This window comes from Athene cunicularia (genome assembly GCF_003259725.1).
Source record: "Athene cunicularia isolate RWA chromosome 11 unlocalized genomic scaffold, athCun1 chr11_part1, whole genome shotgun sequence".
Lineage (NCBI taxonomy): Eukaryota > Metazoa > Chordata > Aves > Strigiformes > Strigidae > Athene > Athene cunicularia.
Genome location: NW_020799113.1, coordinates 827,104 through 848,000, shown reverse-complemented (window position 1 = coordinate 848,000; position 20,897 = coordinate 827,104). Strand labels below are relative to the sequence as shown.

Here is a 20,897-nt window from a genome sequence, read left to right as displayed (position 1 = left end):
CACTGCTGCCAGTTGAGACTTCAGAAAAGGTTTATGAAGCAACCTCACATTACTACTAGAAATTAAACCAGAAAATAAAAAGGAGATAAATTAGCAGCATCCATCTGCACATAGGTCTGTTCCGTTTGGAGAATAAACAAAACTCTTCCCTAAAATAGATGTAAACACAGCACAGCCTAACTGCTGTGGCATACAAATATAATCAAATCATTAACCTGCTTAAACATACAAGCAGCAGCAGCACAGAGTTTATATGACTGTATTTGGAGCCATTTTCTCCAGAGAAACAGCAAGTGTGATACTACACCCAGGAAAGGTACCGGAGTGGTTTTTAAGAGTCGTTGCAAAGGGGAAATAAACCTCTTCCAGTCTCTCCCTCTTTTACTGCCTTTGTCAGCCTTGTGTCCTCCTCCCCCTCACCCTTGTTGGGTCACTTGTTGACAAGTATCCGAACTGCTGCTTTCTAGGCTGCATGATTGGCTGTCTTTTGTATTTGAAGCTACAGAACTAGCGACAAAAGTCAACATCTGCAGAGAAAAACTAGGGAGACCTGAGACCTAACCTCTATTTCAGACAAATACCTTGAGAGTGCAAAGCCCAAGATACTCGGGAGTTTTCAAATCAGGTAGGATTCACCGCCTGCTTCCCACTCACCTTAGACAAACAGGTACTCATGAGATAAGCAGTTACACCAGAGGATGCAGAGAAGGAAATGCCCAAGAGCAGCTAAGCAGTCAGCATAGCTCAAACCCCTTAATAAGAAGAGTATCATCTTTAATTTGGAGCAGTATCATCTGTTACTCGATACACATATACATAAAAATTACAAGCCAAAGGATGCAAGACCATTACCCTGAAGTTGTTGTCATCTAAATATATGCAAATATGCACATATATGTGCAAAAAAAAAAAAAAAAAGGGACATCTAGGGCAGAAGTTAATCAACTAAGACTTCAATTCATTACTTTATTTTTTTTTTTTACATTAAAAAAATTACAACGTAACAAGGGTTTGAAAAGCCAAGTAAACCTGATTTCACACACGCACACATTTGCTAAGTCACAGGGTTCAACCGCTTGAAGTGATATTTTCTGATTTTCATCAGGATATTTTATTAATCAATATACACATTAAGAGCCTCATGACAAAGCCAGACACACTTTTTTTCCCCCCAATCTTTTTAGATGTGCAACCGAATATGCAAAGATTCTTGTGGAACTTCCAACTTTCCTCTCAGTTACACAAGACGTAGTTTTGTTCCTCTGACTGCAATTTCATTGGACATGTCCACCCAGAAACTGTCCAGTGTTACACACCGTCTGCCCCACGCAAAGTGAACATATTACATAGTATTGCACAGTTTTGTTCGCAGGGCCATAGCTAATAAATGGATCCCTTAGTAATCTCACCCACCCAATGGTATAAAACCTGATGAAGCTGGAATCGAGATGCCACAAACAGTCACAAAGAAATGGAGAAGCAAGTCGCTGAAAAAAAAGAAACTATAGCTTCTGTAGTACGTAAACTTTATAATGCAAGATTCTTCAGCACGTTGAACTGCTTGAGGTGGGACAGATCATCAGTGCTACTGGCAAAGCAAAAGCAAGAACAGGACAATTTTAAGGCAAGTCCCAGAACAGGGAGCTATTTACTTTCTAGGCACGATTTCAAGCTATGCATCAAGGCTCCTGCTTTATCCTTTACATTATCAGTAATTTATAGAACAGTTTAACAATAATACAAAAAATAGTCTAAATCTAATTTTTAAAGAATCAACTTCTAGCTGAATTTCGTTACTTGCAGCTTTTATTTCATTACTTGCAGATTTATAAACATTTCTTAGCACTACTGTTGTTTGTCAGGCCCACATAAAGCAGTTCTAGATCTATATTGCTCTCATTTCTTGAAAGTAGTTCTGGTTGGAAAACGGTTAAATTCAAAATAATTGCTTCTATTACAGATCTTTCTACTTTTAAGCTCCATTTTACTTGAGAAAGAGGCAACCTCCCTCACTCCTCTGATGCCTTTGTTCAAGGGATCATGAAGTTAACAGCTTTCCTTCTATGAAAAGTCTGCACAATCAAAAAGTGGCAGAGCAAGACCTTACAAAGACAACTGGTTTTAGTTAATTAACTCCAGCCTGCAGGACGTTCATTTCAATCCCACAGAGGGATGATACAGTCACTGGTCCCACTTACCCCTGCACAGAGGACTAGATATAATCCTCAAACACCTACACTTAAGTTCCTCTAGAATCAATGCATTAAGAATTGGAGATGCATAACCGAGGGCAGAATTTGACCCACAGCTGTTAGTTAAAAGTGTTGTTTACTGAAGGTTTAGAACTTACCTAAATGCCATATGAGATTAATACTGCCAAACACAAGACATGCTTTTGTGAGCCTGGGAAGACATTTGGCAGGGGTGTAACAGTGCCTCTGATGTGTTATGCTGTTGTGTGCACCAGTCCTTGGAATCACTTGCATATGAGGAATGTGTGCCTGAAGTGGGACACAAGAGTACAGCTCTTTATTAGGACAAGCTGAACTATAAATTAAAACTGAACAAACCACTATTCCCTGAAAACTGGATTTAGAAGGCTAGGTCTCATTTGAGATCCTTTTCACCATAATGCTCCTCCTTATGATTGACAACTGCACCTAAGTATATACTTTTTATAAAAACACACAGGTAATTCCCCAAACATTTATCAAATAAAAAGGGTTTAACAAAAATGGATAATTAATCTCATAAAATAAATTACAGTAGCATGACAACATTTGGCTTCTTTAGTGTGACCACGTGCTTTTCCCTTGTTATCTTGCTGTTAAGACCATTGCAGATCCAGTTCATGTCTCTGAAAGTTAATGAGATGTCTGTGACAAGAAACGTATAAAACTCTGCTTGCTACAAGCAAATGTCTGATATCAGTTTCACCTGGTCACAGATTATATGTAGACAGCCTTCTCTGGCCCCAAATAAATATTATATAGTATTCTTGCAAGTTCCAGCATAATTAGACTCAAACAGAAAACTCAGGTCCTCCTTTCTTTGCTCTCAGTAGAAGTCGCCTGATTCGAAATCCTGCAAAAGGATTGATCCACAAGAGTGAAGGTTGACCCCCAAAAACAGATTTCATTCCTTCCCAGCGTAGTCTCCGCTCCCATGTTGGCTTTTCGCTCTTCAGTCTTTCAATCTCCTGTATATAAACAGACATGCAGTGACACATCAAGTCGGAAGCTTAGTGAAGTCTAACAGCAGTTATCAAAAATGATTACTATTTTGCGTTGCTTTAACATATAGCTAGTGAGATGATTAGTTTCTTACTGTTACCTGTTTAGTAAGGAAGAAACAAGAATAGCTGATTTAGTCCTGTGGGTGCAGGGCAGAAGACTTAGAACACAAAACGTGTACAAGAGGGTTGCTCTACCTCTACCTCTTCCCCTCTCAAAGTAAAAGACAAAATGACCAGCAAAGCTGATGTAACAGGAGAGGATCTGCAGACAATATACCTACACTAGAAGCTGTTTATTCAGTTAATGAAACCAGACACTAAGGCTTCCAAGAAGGCTTTTGCACTGCAATTATTGAAGCTAGGCTTACTCTCCCACATGCATTATTCTGATGATTATTTTTTGTACTTCCCACTAATGAAGGCTCAATATTTACCAGTTGTTTTTCACAGTTACACTTCAGTACAAAAGTACACTTTTAAACAGTGTCACTGAAGAGCCACGAGATGCAAATTCCTTACGTTTCCAGTCAATTATTCATCACAAAACATCCTCTCAAGGCTTAACGCTGCAGATCTAAGGGCGTGGGAGCCAAAGGTCTAAACCACAGTTATACTCGAGTAAAGTGTATCAAAGTAGAGAAGTGTGAAGGGTTGATACAGGGATAACTAGTTTAAGTGTAGACCTGAGAAAAGCAGACATTTCTCATGACACCTATCAGCAGCTTCTGATGGTTGAAAAGTGTTAAGTCCAAACTGAAGTCAGAAGCTGTGCAATCTTTGTAACTGAAACCCTAATTATAAAATTTATGTCAGAAAAGCAAACAATGCAAGAACTGTTAGAATGTAAACCTCAAGAAACTATTTCAATCTTTACAACTGCAGAAAATAAAAACGATGAATTATTTCAGATTCAGGGGTTTTTCCAAAATAAGAGCCTTCCCTCCTGCAAATAAACCACCATCTAATCACATCTTCCTAGAAGAATTGTTAGAGCACACAAAAGCAGATGTCTTTACCGTTTCATCATTGCATATTGAGTGGATTTGGGTGCCAAACATGACTGCAGTGAAAGTGAGAAACAGAAAACCCTCAAGGCACAAGAAGATCATCAGGATCACAGTTACAGGTGGGGAGAAGTCACTGCATTCTGTGAAAATGATATATGTAGTTATAAAAAAAAAAATAAAATATCTAAAGAGCACATTCATACTGAGACATTCCCCCCTTCAACAAAAACAGCAATAAAAGCTAAGCACGTGATACCTGAAACGGTATTTCACAATTAAAACAAATTTCTATTTTCTAGCACTGCAGCAGCTTAATTTGCTGCCCACGGAAATAAAGAATTCTAAGGAAATAACAGTTTTGGCATCCATAAAGCATATGGTACCGCACTATTGCAGTGCTGCCTCAGTATTCCAAGGATATCAAATGTTTGCATGTGAAACAATTTAAGTACTCAGATATAAAGATGAGAACAGCTTGAAGTTTCATGCATGACACCATCACCACTGTCAGCTCTGACTTGCTAGTTAATCCAGACATGCCATTGTCATTCCATTGCTTTATTTTATTTTTTTTTTAATTCACCACACAGAGTAGCCGGGTTCTGATTTACAGTCACATCTCTGGATATCCTCTGATCAGCTGATTCACTCAGAGTTAAACAAAGAGGATATGGGATAATATACAGAGCACAGAATGTTCAAGTAAAAAAAGGACTAAGATTCCATCCATTTCATGGAATATTCAGCAAAAAACAGTCACATGTATTCCCCTGAAGAACACATGATCAACCATCTTCTGCCAAACGCACAAGATCAGAATGAGCTCAGGCACTTTGGAACATTAAGAAGTGCAAGTCAGAGGCCTAAGCAAACAACAGGGACAGATTAGGAAATTTCTTTTCTAAGGGACCCCCACAGTTGACTCCAATAACAGAATGCAGGAGAAATTTGTTTCAGTTTCGGCTGCTGTTCACAGAACTATGGTGGGACACACGAAGCCCAGCTGGCAGTTTCAGGTAATACAGTGCTGAGGTGGTTGAGGACCAGCTACCGGTTTCCTTCCTATTACAGAGGCAGGAAATTTTTACTATGTGGGAAGGGAGTGAGAATGCCCTGGACAGCCACAGCTCTCACAGTGAATGATTTAAAAAGAGAAAGAGAGGTAAACAGGTATGAAATATTTTCAGGACCTCACTTTAAAACTACTGAAGTCCTGTAATATTTCATACATGGGACGGAAATAGGTGGAACACTATGACTTACCCTTAATATCTGCTAGATTATGACAGTGAAAGTTAAGTATTTGCTTACCAGTCCACTGCCCTCGGACACAGGAGAAAAACTGAAACCCACACAGTATGAGCGCATGAGCTGAAATTAGGGCTATATACATCTGGAAATAAGAGAGAGTGCTTACTTTTGACTGCTGCCAGGTAGTAAACCAGACATTCCTTTCAGCCAGCCTTCACCACTGCACAGCGAATATACTTTCCTATTTCAATTTTCAATTCAATACAATGATGTATAAAAACAAATTCTAATTAAGCTTGAATCTAAAAATGTGGGCAACAATGAAAGTTTACGTGTCATTTCACTAACTGTTACTATATAAAAGACAGCAGAGTTAAGATAGTTTAAAATAACAGCACTTTACTAAAATGAGTATGAGTAGAAATATCTTCCTGCTTGGAGACTATCTTGCATAGAATGGAAAAAAAAAACCAAACAACCCAAAACAACAAACACCACAAAAAAATTTGTGCCCCTAAGCCATTACTCCCTAGTAAGCACAACCAAAATCATTACAATCAAGGTAGATTCATACTGAGGTAAAGCTGCTGTTGATTTTCACTTACTGTAAACAGAACAAAAAATCTCTGATTTTTCTCTCCCACACAGTTATTCACCCACGGGCAGTGGTGATCCATCTTTCGAATACATCGTTTGCAAATACTGAAGGAAAGGAAAAGAGATTTCTGTTGAGAAACAACACTTCACGTTTTAATGCAGAAACAAGGGTACCCAGTGGCCATAAGATGATGTGCTGAAATCTTTCTTGACAAACTGCAAGCAGTGATTTTACTTGCATTTCTTTAAAGAAACTATTTGCACACTTACAACTCAGCTTTCGGTTGTTACAAAACTGACTGAACATAAGACATTCTTCACATAAGAAAACCAGTATTAATACGAGAATAATTGCATATCCAAACACAGTCAAGCAAATCCAATAACTTGTTTTTGACACTTGTGGCACTGAATGAGCAAAGTGTGTGGTTTTGGTTTTTAATTTTAGTTGGTTTTTACTTTTAAAAACCCCCTTCCCTTCTGAAGCACTTTTTTTAGACAAAGCAATTATTTCAAGTTTACAGACTTTCCAGTTGTAAATTTACTTTGGGACTCAGAGAAAAAAAAAAAAAAAAAAAAAAAAAAAAAAAAAAAAAAAAAAAAAAAAAAATTCACACCTTCAAGAGAGAAATTGTCACTCTTGAGGTTTCAAGTGACCATACAATTTTGAACACATACAGTCAACATCTCAACTAAGGAACAGCTCAAAGTCACACTTCACTTCCTCAACATAAAACAAAAATATTGAAACTATAAGCAGCACTCATTCTTTTCTTACTTGTTAATGAAAACTTGAACACTACTGAGTCAAGGTTATTTCCAGAAAGAAAATTCAAATATTTCAATAACTCCAGTTTACATTCTAGGCCATACAGCACCAGAGGGTTCACTTCTCTTACATTCAGTTCTGCAGCCAAACATGAACAGTTATACAAGAGAAACAGAACAGTTGCAACATGTGTTGAAGTTCTTCCATAAATCAATAGCTCAAGTAATGCTGATACTTCATTTTCCTAGTTTTGTATTTAAGATAGCCACACTCTCAAAGCATTCCAGATTTTCCTGCAGAACATCCAAAATATTTATTTCAGCAGTTACAAAGCCAAAAAAAAAAAAAGCCTAAAAAATGCAAGCATGATTATTCAAAGTCCTTTATTTTTAATGCATGCTTATTTATGTAGGTATCTGTGAGTGCTGCATGACAAGCTATGAAGCAAAGCTAGACGATTGTCGCTGGAGTGAGGAAAAGGGTGTGTGTGAAGGGGAAATCAATGCTCTGAGGCATAAAATAGTTTTTAAGTCATCACATATGCATGATTATAAGCTAACTCAGAAGAGGCAGAACATACTCCTGCACAGGTTATATTAAAAAACCCCAAATCTCTCACTGCTCCTCTGAAGCCATCATAACCCAGCCCCTACTTTCCCACTGTCTCTTGTTTAATGGACATTAAAGACGATTCATCCTCTGATGCAAATTACTTTTTAAATAGTGCCAGTTACACATGAAAATCCCAATACCATACCTAAGCACTGTGACCATTCTCTAGTGCAGAAGAAACAGGTATCATTCCAGAGAAGGCATTCAGAAGGCTCTCCAAGAGATTTTCATTTCACAGCCTCCTACCTGGAAGTTCAGCCCTTCATTAATTTCCCGAGCTCTGGGGGAAGGTGAGCTAATTCCAGTTACCACAACCATGCAAAGCCTCCTAACGCAAGGCAGAATACACACTGTCACTCTAAAAAGAATATTAATGTGAAGTACTGAGTAAAATCATATCCAGACTCAATCAAGCCAAACACTGGAGGATATGAGGTTGGCAGGACTCACTTTTGCTCATTCAGTATTTCTCACAAGCCCACGCAGAGCTCTCTCTCCAAGACATCAGATGTCTGGAACCCTGCCTTCATTTCTAATCTCACACCACGATTCAGCGAACACTTCCAGCCATCAAGCTCACAGCAAAGCTTAAAACAGTGGTTCTGTCTTCTTCCTGTCCCCATCACTTGTATTCTACTCCTTCCCCTGCCCAAGCACAGATGCGGCAAGAGTTTGGGGAAGTCACTGTGTTACCTGCAACCTGGGACCCTTCACTGTGAAGAACACTCACGCCTTACACAAGAGGAAGGAGCAATCTGGGAGTGAGAACAAGCAGCTGTGGACAAAGGAAGGTCTTCTCCAGCTTGGCCCTGCTGCTGAATGTTGCTCAGGCAGGTTCAATTGAAGTTTTGAATGCCAAAGATAACATTCAGACACGGCTAATGGCTTCAGAGAAATTGGTCTGGATACTAGAAATTCACAGGAAGACTGATGCAAACATCTCAGTGACTTGATTCTGAATAACAAATGTAGGCACTCAGAATAGGCTAGAAATAATGGCAGCTGTGCTCCATTATATAAAATAAAATAGCATTCACTTAGGATAAGCCGCCTCTTTATGCTGAAAATGTTAATTCCTTAGAAAATATCAGTTTAATGTATTTTGCTGAGGCTAGATATTTAGCTGTAAATAAAAGTTTGGGTTTTTTCCCCCATCGCTAATGTGTATTATGAAACAATTTTTCTTCCTTAAAAGAACTTCTGCTGCAGTGTTGCACAACAGTTTTCATAACTACATCATAAGAGTCTCTTCTGTTAATAATTTACTATTCAAAATATACACTGTGGCTTTGAGTGTATTTCCCAACAGGAACCAACTTCAATTTCCATTTTCAAGCCTCTTCTATCAGCAAATTGCCACTTTGACTCCTTGGGACCAGCCCATCCTTTTAACGTCCTTGGAGTGGGTTTGTAAGCCAACAAAAAGTTGGCAGTATAATCAAACGAACCTCTTTTCAATTCAGTGAACTTCTGCAGTGCTAAGCCTATGGCAAAGAATCAGATTCTGGTAGCTGGTTTACCTGTCTATGCTGTATGTATTCAATTTTCAAGAAATTACGAAAAATTCCTTTGTTTTTCTTAAGTAAACAGCAACTACTATTATCATGTATCCTACAAGTAACAGAAACAAAGACAGTTAAACCAGATATCCAACTGCTGAGAAAAACACGACAGCAGGCATACAAAAGGATAGCACGTACACTTTCAGATGTTCTGCAAAGCCAGCTATGCACTGTGCAAGCACCAAAATGCGTCCTTTGCCCTTATGTGGAACATCTCACAGCGTATTTTATTATATCAAGGCATAAAAAGTAAAACAATTCACAAGACATGCAAAGCCAGGTCCCTAAACCAGTGGTTAGTGAAAACAAACCCTTTGTAAGCATCACAGATCTCCTTCATTGTAGACACTACCCATTCTTGCTCTAACAATAAATATAATCCAAATTCTTGCTATAAACAACGTATTGGAAGTCCCTACTTATTTTTATTCTTCTTCCATGAAGAAATAATTTTGTAATTGACACCGCCTTAACTGGGATCACAGGCTACTAGAACATCCAAGATAATAACTCAGTGGCTGCTGAGGATGAGGGCCCAGAGGCCCCCCAAGGGACTCGGCAGGGTTTGTCTGAAGCATCTACAGCTGTTAGCCCCAGGTCTGAGGTGAGCGCTGCCCACGCAGAGCCATGCAGCTGCGAGGGCTCCAGGCTCTCCAGCAGTCCAGCTTTTTTTGTTCATATGCAGAGTTCAACATAAAATGTCTTCATTTGGGGTCACTTCCAAATCAGTAAATCCTACCGGGACTGAAGACGTGAGAAACACTTTACAAAGACACTGGCAAAGTCTCTGCAGGAACCAGCCTAAATCCGAGATGAGAAAATGAGCAAGATCCAACCTAGGTTCAGCAGAGGCTCTCGGGTGTCCCTCCAGCGCACCCCGTGAACGCAGGGCCGGGACATGGGAACAGACTGCACAAAGCTGCTTTGGATCCCCAGAGATTAACACCTTATCTTCTGCACTGCTTCCACCCCCAGGCCCACCGAGCAAGTGGCACAGCTTTGTTCACGTAACGCTCTACCAGAGCTAATGAAGCCAGGCAGAACCCAACTTGCTGCACAGGAGGGCAGACCTGGTACCTGCATCCAGGCAAAAAACTAACCTACAACACAGATAAACTAACTGAAGATAATCCTATACTTGACTATTTATACATGAAACTTTTCCCTTCACACTCCAGATACAAAAACCCACTCGCATCTGAGAGAAGAACAAGATTTCAGTGCCAAGGCGGAGTATTTATAATGGAAATAGCTTCTCAGCCATAACTTTCACACAGATAAGTGACATACACGGAGACATTTAATTTAGAAACCACAAATTTACAGAATAATTTGAGAGTCCTGACAAGACTTCACTCTGTTCTTTTGACGGGCACTAACTCAGAGACTTAAATTTTAATACGCCTCACAATTCAATACACATCACTCCTCGCACCTAGAGAGAGCCACCAGAAACATTTACATACTTATGTAAGTCTTAATTATGCAGGCATATCTATTTTCAACTCTCACACAATAAACATTACAAATGCATATCCACAGTGCCTGAAAACTCAAAAGATTGAGAATTAATTAAAAATGGATAAATTTACTATCTCTTCCATAACATGTTCAGTTCAAATTATTATCACTTCCGTCCTTATTAAAACTAATCTTCAATAAGCAGAGGTACATTTAACCCATGATGCATAAAACTTGGGGAAAATAAGCTGCCAATTTACGTAACAAAATGACGCACTATGAAGACAAGACGACACAAATTGAAGTGATAGCTTAAAACTAATCTCTATTTTCTTAAATTAAGATTGCAGAGTCATTTCTTAAATCACCTTCTGTAAAGAATGCCCTTGAGATTCTTCCCCTTGCCCTGCATTATCAACAGTATGGCACAATAATTAGAATGATGCACAGGAAAGAATATTTGCAAATCAAGAAAGTATTTAAGATACCTCAGTAGGATTATTTTTTTAAAATTCCTGAGTCTCTTGCTTCTTTCCCCTCATCCACATTAATTTTTGGTCATAGTATATTCTATTTATAAAATACTCTGCAATGTATGAACTTAAAAGTTTATTGGATACCAAAAGAAATTTTCGGGAAAAAAAATTAACATATAAGTATCAGGAATATTATTCCAAGACTCAATATGCATAACTGTTTTAAAGAAAACTATGGCATACCTGCAGTGGTGTGCACGTTCAGGTTTGATACTACAGCACTTTGGACATTTGTAGATCACTTCTCCTGGTTTCAGTTGCAAATTATCCATGTATTCTTTAGTGGCATTTCCTTTGGGTACAGCCCCCTGAAATCATTTCAATTAAAGGAGAGAAAGCTTCTTAAATGGTATGAGAGCATTTAAAAATACATTTTATATACTTTATACCAGTAATCTCAGGATAACTGCTGAAATAAATTCATTTATTCAAAGCTAGTCCGCCATAAGCCAGAATCATTTCCAAATGAATAAATTACTTCTGCTTGACCTCAAATTCTGCTTCATTACAGCAAGACTCATCTATGGCCAAGTATTAGCTTAACTCTGAGAGAATCTACTGTCACCAGCATACATAAAATGAAGAGGAAGACATCTTTACATGCAGGTAAGAGCACTACAAGTGCAATATTTGCTGAGAAGTTACTCTGAATGAGCACTGCTAGAAGAGACGGGCTTTCTCACAGCAGCATATGTTAATTGTTGTGACATTCGATTATTAGATCAAGCCATCCACAAAAGTGAAATCTGCAACAGCTACTTGAAAAATGTAATTTCAACTCTCTGAATCCAAGATTTAGCCATCTGCCCCATGTACACAAATTTTTGAGAACCAACTTTTCCTTTATACTTAAGCTTTTAGCTTGGACACTGTCAGCATGAACCACCACTGGCTTCTTTATTCTACATCTAGCATCCTCTGCTGCCCTCTGCTACTGGGAAAGTTTGTATAGCTATATGGTAAACAACTGAGGGAATAGATCCAGGAGAAAAATAACCCATCAGGAAAAGAAATTAGTTTTTAGTGATTAGTTCTCTCAGCTGTTCAGCATTGAGCTGCATTAGCAGCTGTTTCAGCACAATGAGGAAGATGATGAACGGACAGGAATAGTAGGCAGGATTGGTTCTTCCAGTAACAATATTAACATAGAGCCTGCCGAGAACAGAATCTGACTTTCAATTAGTAAGAAGAAAATAATGGACAATACTACTGTCACCTCACTTATTTATAGAGCTAAAGGTTTATCTGTGACAGCAGTAACTGTGAACTGGGATGTGAAATGAAAGTGCAATGGTCGTTCTGTACCAACTCCTCCAGGCCAGCACTTACTTCACACAGGGACAGCCTTCTCCGGGTTGGCTTAAATCACCTGCAACATTCCATAATTATTTCCTCATTCAAAAAAACCCCACTGGCAGCATCATCACTTTACACACAGACGCCTTAAGGAAGTTTTCAGGACAGAATTAAGAAACCAGCAGGCACTTCAGATACAATTGCAAAACACTACTGTACTTAGGCAGAAAGTTTTTGTTGCCTATGGCCTGGAATAACAATCTTGTGTTTGTATTGCCCAAGACACAGCCCAAGTTCTGCCCCAGACGAGCTCCAGCTAAGCGGCGCTTCAAACCTGAGCCAGGTGGCCTCTGCAGGGGTACAAACCGAAAGCCAGTTTCTTGAACACTCGTTGATGAAGTGGTTTTTGCAATACGAACGTTCTCACTGAAGTTAATACTTTGGTGTAAACACGGTGAATTATTTCAGAGAGAACTCCTAAAGGGCAAATTTATCCCGCTGCAGGTAACTATATGCTTATAAAACACATCTCACATTCACCTATTCCCCTGTCACTAAGGATCACAACTTCAAGTATGCTTTTAACATTTTGGTGATAAAATTATACTCTATTTCAAAAACATCTTTCATAGTCTCAGTTGGTCACCAATTCCTTTCAATGAAAAATCTATTTTTACACTTTAAGAGTAAATTTAATTTATATATGTTTTGAGGCAGTTTATTCCTTTTTTTCCTTCAAGCTGAATTTCTATCACACAATTGTGTTCCATTCTGGGAATCAGCAGGAAAGGAGTGGAGAAAAAAAGGTAGTGATTCATCTCAATTTCTATCATGCTTTATCCATAAAGAACAACACAGATCTAGAAAGACACACAATTTTACCAGGACATATTTTTAAGCAATCTATCCTTAAACTATTAACCTTCTTAGCTGTCACAGTCTGCAGAAGTCATAACATTTTATCACTGGGTGTGGACTCAGAAGTAATCAAAGACCTAGAAAACCATTAACTACAACACCCTGCTGTTTCTCTGAATGCTCCCATAACTTCTATATATGCTGATGCTGTCTCAAAAATCTGAATAAAATAAATGTTTTTCACCTCATCCCTCTCTCTCCAGATATATTCCCTAAAAAAAAAGTAATAGATTTTCGTACAAAATAAGCAATGTCCTGAACTCTTGAATTGAAAAGTCTGAAGAAATTAGTACTTTCAAGACCTCTTACACCTACTGTCCCAATGTGGGTTCAACTTAAATCTCCTTTCCCACTGACTCCAAACACCTAAACACAACAATGCAGGACAATAGTTATTACTTTATGCCACTGTGTGACTGAGGTTTTTCAGCATGTCTACCTCTAAAAGTTCTTTCATGCACCATAAATGGAAGATACATTTCAAATGATACAACAGGATGAAACTACAACTTCTTATGAAGTTCTGAAAATGCATTTGATGAAAAAAAGGATGAAAAATTGGGACAAAAAAGACTGAAACTTTATCAGCTTCGAGAACCTGGGTTAATATTTTACAAATAAACTGTATTTCTCATGAGTGTACCTCTCCTTTATACATTAATTTTATACTGCCTGCTCCTCAAGTCAAAAATTATTTATAGTTTCATTAACAGAACAACAGGAAAAGTACAGATATCATCCCTTCCCCTTGCGGGTTTTGAATCTAACACTACTTTTCCTAGCAGGAGAAGACTGGTACCACTTCTCCAAATTTCTCTGCAGACGATGTGCTACGTGAGAGAACAATCCAAGGTCAAGGAACAATCTCATACTTACTGGATCAGTTAGCATAGTTCTCAGATGCGATGACAAAGCTAGTACTGCCAAGCAGTTAAAGAGTACACCGTTGATCACAGAGTACCAGAAGTCTTTGGAAGGCAGCAACATGACAAAAGTCACTACGAAGTCTGCATAGACAACCAGAAGCCATGTCATTATAGCACAGACCATACCACAGCCATCTCGGATGAACCAAACCCTCTCTGCCATGTCGGCCTCTGAGGAAGAGGAATCGTAGCTGTCATTTTCAGCCAGAAGCGGGTGGTGCTCAACATCACGGAATCTGTGCCCTGATGACTGCATGGTTTTCTGGCCTTGCCCTGCAGGAATCAAAGACACCATTATTATGCATGAGGAAATTGGAAATAGAGGTGGCTCTCATTTTTCATTTCTGTAAGATAAAATATATCAAAGTTTAAAATAGATTACTGATTTTTTTTAATCTAAATCTGAATTCTGTGACTACATTAAAAACCAAATGTTTCTGTAACCAAATGATACTCATTTACCAAATTTTCATCAACAATTTTGTAAGCCACTTACTCAGTTTTATAATCCCTTTTTTTTTTTAAAAAAAAAGTCCTTGTATTGGGTTTTCATGGCAAGGTTTTGGTAGCGAGGGGGCCTGTGGAGGCTACAGAGGTGGCTTCTGTGAGAAGCTGCTGGAAGCTTCCCCCATATGCAACAGAGCCAAGGCCAGCTAGCTCCAGGATGGACCCACCACTGGCCAAGCTGAGCCCATCAGCGGTGCTGGTAGCGCCTCCGGGAAAATGTATTTAAGGAGGAGAAAAAAACCTGCACAACTGCAGACAGGAGAGAGGAGTGAGAACGTGTGAGAGAAACAACTCTGCAGACACAAAGGCCAGTGAAGAAGAGGGGCAGGAGGTGCTCCGGGCGCTGAAGCACAGATTCCCCTGCAGCCCGTGGTGCAGCCCCTGGTGAGGCAGCTGTGCCCTGCACCCATGGAGGCCCACGGGGGAGCAGATCCCACCTGCAGCCCGCGGGGGACCCCACGCCAGAGCACAGGGATGCCCGAAGGAGGCTGTGACCCCGTGGAGAGAGGAGCCCACGCTGGAGCAGGCTCCTGGCAGGACTTGTGACCCCGCGGGGGACCCACGCTGGAGCAGCCTGTGCCTGAAGGGCTGCAGCCCACGGGAGGGACCCACGCTGGGGCAGTTCAGGAAGAGCTGCAGCCCGTGGGAAGGGTTCACATTGGAGAAGTTCGTGGAGGACTGTCTGCTGTGGGAGGGACCCCACGCTGGGGCAGGAGAGGAGTGTGAGGAGTCCTCCCCTTGAGGAGGAAGGAGCAGCAGAGACAATGGGGGATGAACTGGCCACAACCCCCAATCCCCCTGTGCTGCTGGGGGGCAGGAGGGAGAGAAAAATCAGGAGTGAAGTTGAGCCCAGGAAGAAGGGAAGGGTGAGGGGAAGGCATTTTACGATTTCGCTTTTATTTCTCATTACCCTACTCTGATTTGATTGGTAACAAATTAAATTAATTTTCCCCAAGTTGAATCTGTTTTGCTCGTGACAGTAATTGGTGAATGATCTCTCCTTGCCCTTATCTTGACCCACGAGCCTTTTTATATTTTCCCTTCCCTGTGCAGCTGAGGAGTGATAGAGTGGCTTTGGTGGGCACCTGATGTCCAGCCAGGGTCAATCCACCACAATCATGCAACTTCAATGCTCAACAAAGGGATTTTAGAATAGCTTCATTTCCATCTTGCTGTACTCATAAACCATTCTTCCTCTTTTGTCAAAAATGCAACCTTTTTCTTTTATCTCACACTAAAATGGCAAAGTGTTCATTAAATTACAGCTAATGTTTCCCAGAAAACAGCAAATTATGGCACCAGACTGTTGACTTTCATAGCATTTGACTTCCAGCAACCCAGGGAAGAGCAGAAGGGAAAACCAGAATGGAAATAAAGCTGTTCTAGTATATTGTTCACAACAAAAAACACAGTAAGTTAGAAAGCAGCTAAATTTGTTGACAGAAGTGCTATTGTGTTGGAAAAACCACAAACCTGTTGCAAAGATACATTGGATAACTTACAGAACAGTCTCAGATCAGACCAAACTTAAGGGAAACAAATGGTGGTGGTTAAATTAGCATGGCAGTGGATTACATGAATCAGACTTCTAAAAACACATTCATTTAATTTCATGAAAGCTCTTTCAGGGCTTTGTTGTTGTTCCAAGGTGGAACAAAACCAAGACCTGAAACCTTAATAGTTTTCATGAAAAGAGAATTATTTTCCAGACACCTCTAACAAGCAAAGATATAGAATGGCAGAACTGAAGTGTTATCAACAAACAGGAGACAAAATAAAGCTTAAACATTATGCATCAAGAATAGCCTGCGACTTTAAAAGTATATTGTGTTCTAAAAATCATACTGATTCATGCTATTAAAGGCCATGGCTGAGAGAAACTTGAAAGCATTTATATTGATTGATGACAGCCACGCAGGAGTCTCCACTTTTTCCCCTTATTAATGGTAGCCTATGACTGGTAGGAATTATGGCACTCCGATTTACATCCCAAGACCTTGAATATAGGATCACTTTGTTAGTTTAAAATGGTGCAAAGTTACCATTGCCAGGTAAAGAAACTCACTCAAAGATAGTTTTCAGATGAAACTAGGTATTTCCAAACCCTTTAAAAAACTCTCGGTCTTATCAGGAACCAGATAAACATATTCTGCCCAGTAAATCTTTCTGAATCTTAAGCCTTAATGCTGGAACTAGGCAGGAATAATGCAAGACATGAAATGAGAACTACTATATGCAGACTGTAGTGCAGAGATCCCAGAGCAACACATAAAATAGCTAGTTGTGATACAGGACACAGTTCAGTGTGGGCTACATTCTCTGTTTGTGAAACAGAACAAACTGAAACACAGCTTGTGGCTAACAGGGCACCGTTACAATTTCTACTAGTTACACTGTGTTTTCTATACACACACTGGGGTTTTTTGCTTTGTCTTTTTCACACAAAAGTCCCCCCTCTCTTACCAGAATATGCCTACTAAGCCATGGATGAAGGTAGCCACATACTTGAAAAACACTTTAAAGAATAAACTTCACCCTCCTTAAAAACAATTCAAGCTTAACCTAACCTAGATAAGGTCCTCTTTTTCAGACACTTTAAATTATCCTAATCTTTCTAAATGTTTACAGTTAAAATTACAATCTATGCCAATAGAATTTTAGAACTTCAACCACTTGTAGTCAAGACTTGAAAAAGAAAATTCAAGTTTCATGAAGCCTATATAATTAGCAGCTAGAACAGGAAGATAACTAGGCAAATCAGCTATTATTTAATCAAAAACGGGCATATAAAACTTTTAAGAAAAGTTATTGTTTAACTTTGTCAAAAAAAAGAACCCACAAAAACATATGTACAGTCAACCTTCAACTAAGCCTTTAAGTATATGAAGAGCTGACAGCCAAGCAAAGTTATCACACGCACAGAATACCCAACAAACGCTCTAAAGAACCAAGCTTCTAAAGACATAAGCGGCAGTACTGCAGACACAGTCAAACACAATGCATTTACATGTTGGCATTTCATCAGAATATTTTCTTTCACTGCCAAATTCTGTTTTTCTTAACTCAAATTTAGGGTTAAATTCAACCAAATTTACAATAACAAAAGTACTAGCGCTTCCCTTTTTTTTTTTAAGAATTCTTTTTTCCCCAATTCTATCTTTTTGTTCAAAAAGTCAATACATAAGTAATTTGGAACTTTTTTTTAAAAGAAAATGTATTTTTTTTCCCACCAAAGTTTAGAAATCCCACTCCTTCAATACGTCCTGCTGCACAGATGTTTTGAAGTATCTGAGAGGAGCCAATGCATCAAAGCCAACATCCCAACTGTGAAACTTCCTATAGAACATAAATCTGGAATTCCTTCTAGCTAAGGTGCAATAACTCAGACGAAGAAATCTACAACTATTTTTCAATCAAGGCAAGTTTTCAGCTGCTCAAAACAACAAGTTACCTTAAATCAGAACAGACAACAAGATTCTGGAAAAAAAATAAATTGATATTTGGGTATGTCATTACAAATATGAATTTTAGATCAACTCTGAAACAGTTCCTCCTTCAGCATACAAATAAAATGGCACAAAATTACTGTATTCATTTTGCTTAACTGTATTAAAGACAACCAAGAAAATTTTTAGCACAACAGAAAAAAAAAACCCAAACACATACCTCACAAATATTTTTATGTTATTCTGACATCATGTCCTTCCTTTGGGCTCTCCTAGGCTATTCACATAGTCATATCTGATGTAATCTGAAAAGACATCATCAACAAACTGATTAGCAAAGCACTCTTGCTTCATCAGGAAAATAGTGTTAAGCACAAATAATAAACATAGATAGTAGCACTTTGAAATACGCTGCGTGTAGTTACAGCAAACAAGATTATCATCAGGAGGAAAAATCTTTTAGATTAAGCTATCAAAGAACAAAAAAAAACTCTAAGCAGTGTTTCGAGTAACATTGTTTCTGTCTTGCTTATTGTTTTTTAGATGAGTTGGATATCCAGATTTTAGCATTACAAACTAATGTATCCAAAGACTTTTTCCTTTTGGCACTCCTGTATGACTAAGAGCTGGAGTATGCAAGAAATAATAATCTCACTTGATTGCCTTCAGAGATTACAGCAAGGTTTTTGGTACCAGGTTATTAATAACAAGCAGGCATGCCTACCAGTATTTTAATAATTGTTAGATAATATAGGAAAGAAAGATTGTTTTAACTCTGATTATTAGACCAAACTATGGCCAATTTAAAATAAAGAAGCTCCTCATTCCAGACACTATTTGTAAAAGAAAACGGCCCACAATTCTGCCAAAGGGAATACGTACTTAAGGAAGTTTTCTGTGTTAGAATTCCACCATATAGGCAAATAATTACTGACGGTATACAAATCAGAATAAGGACTAAAACGCTAGCATAACCCGTTCTAACCATGCTTAATTTTACAATACAAATGTTTCACAATCTTGAATCCCATTCCTTCCTTTTCACAAGGACCTAACACTCAAATCCAACACAGACTGCGCAAGGTAAGAGAACATCAGTAGATGTGCAGAAAGCGTAGAAGGTTTCCCTTTTCATAATGAAAGAAGAGGAAGAGGAACTTAATTTAGAAAACCAGGTACTTCAAAGCCTGAAAGTTTAGCAGTTAACTTTTGGAAACCACGACATGGCATTTAGAGCAGGACTGCAGCATAAAACCTTCCGTGAGATGTTTATATGCGGAAAAGAACAGAAGAGGGACGGACCCGAATTTCTGAGTGGAAAAGTTAGCGACCACATGCATGCTGCACAGAAAGTGCTGCTGCACTGGCTTCTGGCAAAATAAGTTGGGACCCCTGTTCTGCACAACGCTGACTGCCATTGCCATTCTCTCACCCAGTCCTACTGCTGCAAACGCTAACAACTGTCTGGCAATTAAATCCCCAATACGTGATCAAGGAAGATCTTCTTGCTTGGTTTTATATGGTACAGAATAAAATTACTACCTCAGAGTAAGGAATTTCAAATTTGTTTCTGATTGAAGTTGGCTAAAGAAGTACCTAGGTTTATTTCTTCAGTTGGTTTATTTTCTAGTGTTTAAAATAAGCTTTGTGACATGGAAGCTTCACTCTTTTAATTGGAAGGTTAACTTAAATTTTAATATATTTTGAGAGTAATGTAAGGATTCTGACATTTAATGATGGAGTTCTTCAGTACACATGTTCAAATTTTCCCAAATCAAGGGGAATTATACCAACGCAGACCTCCCCTGGAAATAAGAAGCCTCTTGTCTTATTTAAACTAATTTATATATTCTATTGCAAGCCTAAAAGGTAATGCAAATGCTTATTATGCACATATAATTGCACAAAGCTACTGATTGCTTTCTGGTTTGTTTTATAAATAAGCTTTTATATTTTTGTTAAACAAGTTTCACAATATTGTGAATTCCACAATCATTAAGTTGTCATCCACATGGCATTTTGTGGAAGCCAAGAAAGAAACACACAAGAAGGCAGGTTGAGTGTATCACATTAATTTGCAGTGTCACCCACCCATTCTCTGCCTTGAAGATGACAAGGAATAGAAGATGACATGTTAAGGCTCTGCAGGTGAAATATTAAAGTCAGAGTCATCATTTGAAATTGTTAACAGAGAATTCATTGACAAGACAGGGACATGATTTGTTCAGTCAGTTCCCTAATCCTAAATTTAATTCTGTGCAAAATTCCAGCATTTATCGCAGCCTCACAAGTTATTGGTTTATGTGGAAGTGCCACCACAGTTCAGCTTTTATGAGAATAATAGATTTAGTCATTCTCATGTGCTTTCTCCCTCCCCTGCTCCTCTGTGTTGTTCTCCTCTCCAGCTGCCTACACCATTACCCCCTACCTTGGTCCCCTGCAAGGGGAAGAGGATCAATGTTTGAAAAGCACTTAGGACTTTATGAAAAGCTAAGCATCCCACTGAGATGCTCACAGCTTTCCCCTAGACTATTAATTTATTTGCTTCAGTGCCTGTCCTAACCAAATTTACATAGAACCTTTGTTGTATACTTAAAGCACAAACCTCCAAAACAAAGCACGACACTTTGATATGTCAAGCAACAGTTTTTCATTTGACTGTTTAAAAATCTTTATCTAGCATTGGAAGATACAAATTATCCAATGTTTCATGCAAAATATCATGTGTTTGCACAGGTGATTATACTAAACCTAATCTGCTGCTGTTCTACTCT

At 38.8% G+C, this 20,897-nt stretch overlaps 1 protein-coding gene across 1 annotated transcript; it reads right to left on the bottom strand.

Annotated features, from left to right (window-relative positions):
• Positions 1–1,170: 1,170 nt before the first annotated feature.
• Positions 1,171–18,457, bottom strand: ZDHHC7 (zinc finger DHHC-type containing 7). The gene is made up of 7 exons (XM_026856705.1): positions 18,344–18,457; positions 14,121–14,443; positions 11,214–11,338; positions 6,099–6,195; positions 5,554–5,635; positions 4,252–4,382; positions 1,171–3,199 (listed from the first exon to the last, which is right to left on the bottom strand). Exons 2-7 carry the CDS (start codon positions 14,424–14,426, stop codon positions 3,023–3,025), a joined length of 918 nt encoding a protein of 305 aa, XP_026712506.1. The 5' UTR covers positions 14,427–14,443; positions 18,344–18,457; the 3' UTR covers positions 1,171–3,022.
• Positions 18,458–20,897: the final 2,440 nt, after the last annotated feature.

What these genes read in the sequence shown, in the direction of transcription:
- ZDHHC7 (XM_026856705.1), bottom strand. Translation starts at nt 14,426, where the DNA reads ATGCAGTCATCAGGGCACAGATTCCGTGATGTTGAGCACCACCCGCTT. An exon ending in GAACTATGCTAACTGATCCA is followed by an intron (nt 11,339 to 14,120) that starts GTAAGTATGAGA and finishes AAATGATTTCAG; the next exon opens with GGGGCTGTACCCAAAGGAAA. An exon ending in CAATATGCAATGATGAAACG is followed by an intron (nt 3,200 to 4,251) that starts GTAAAGACATCT and finishes GTTTATATACAG; the next exon opens with GAGATTGAAAGACTGAAGAG.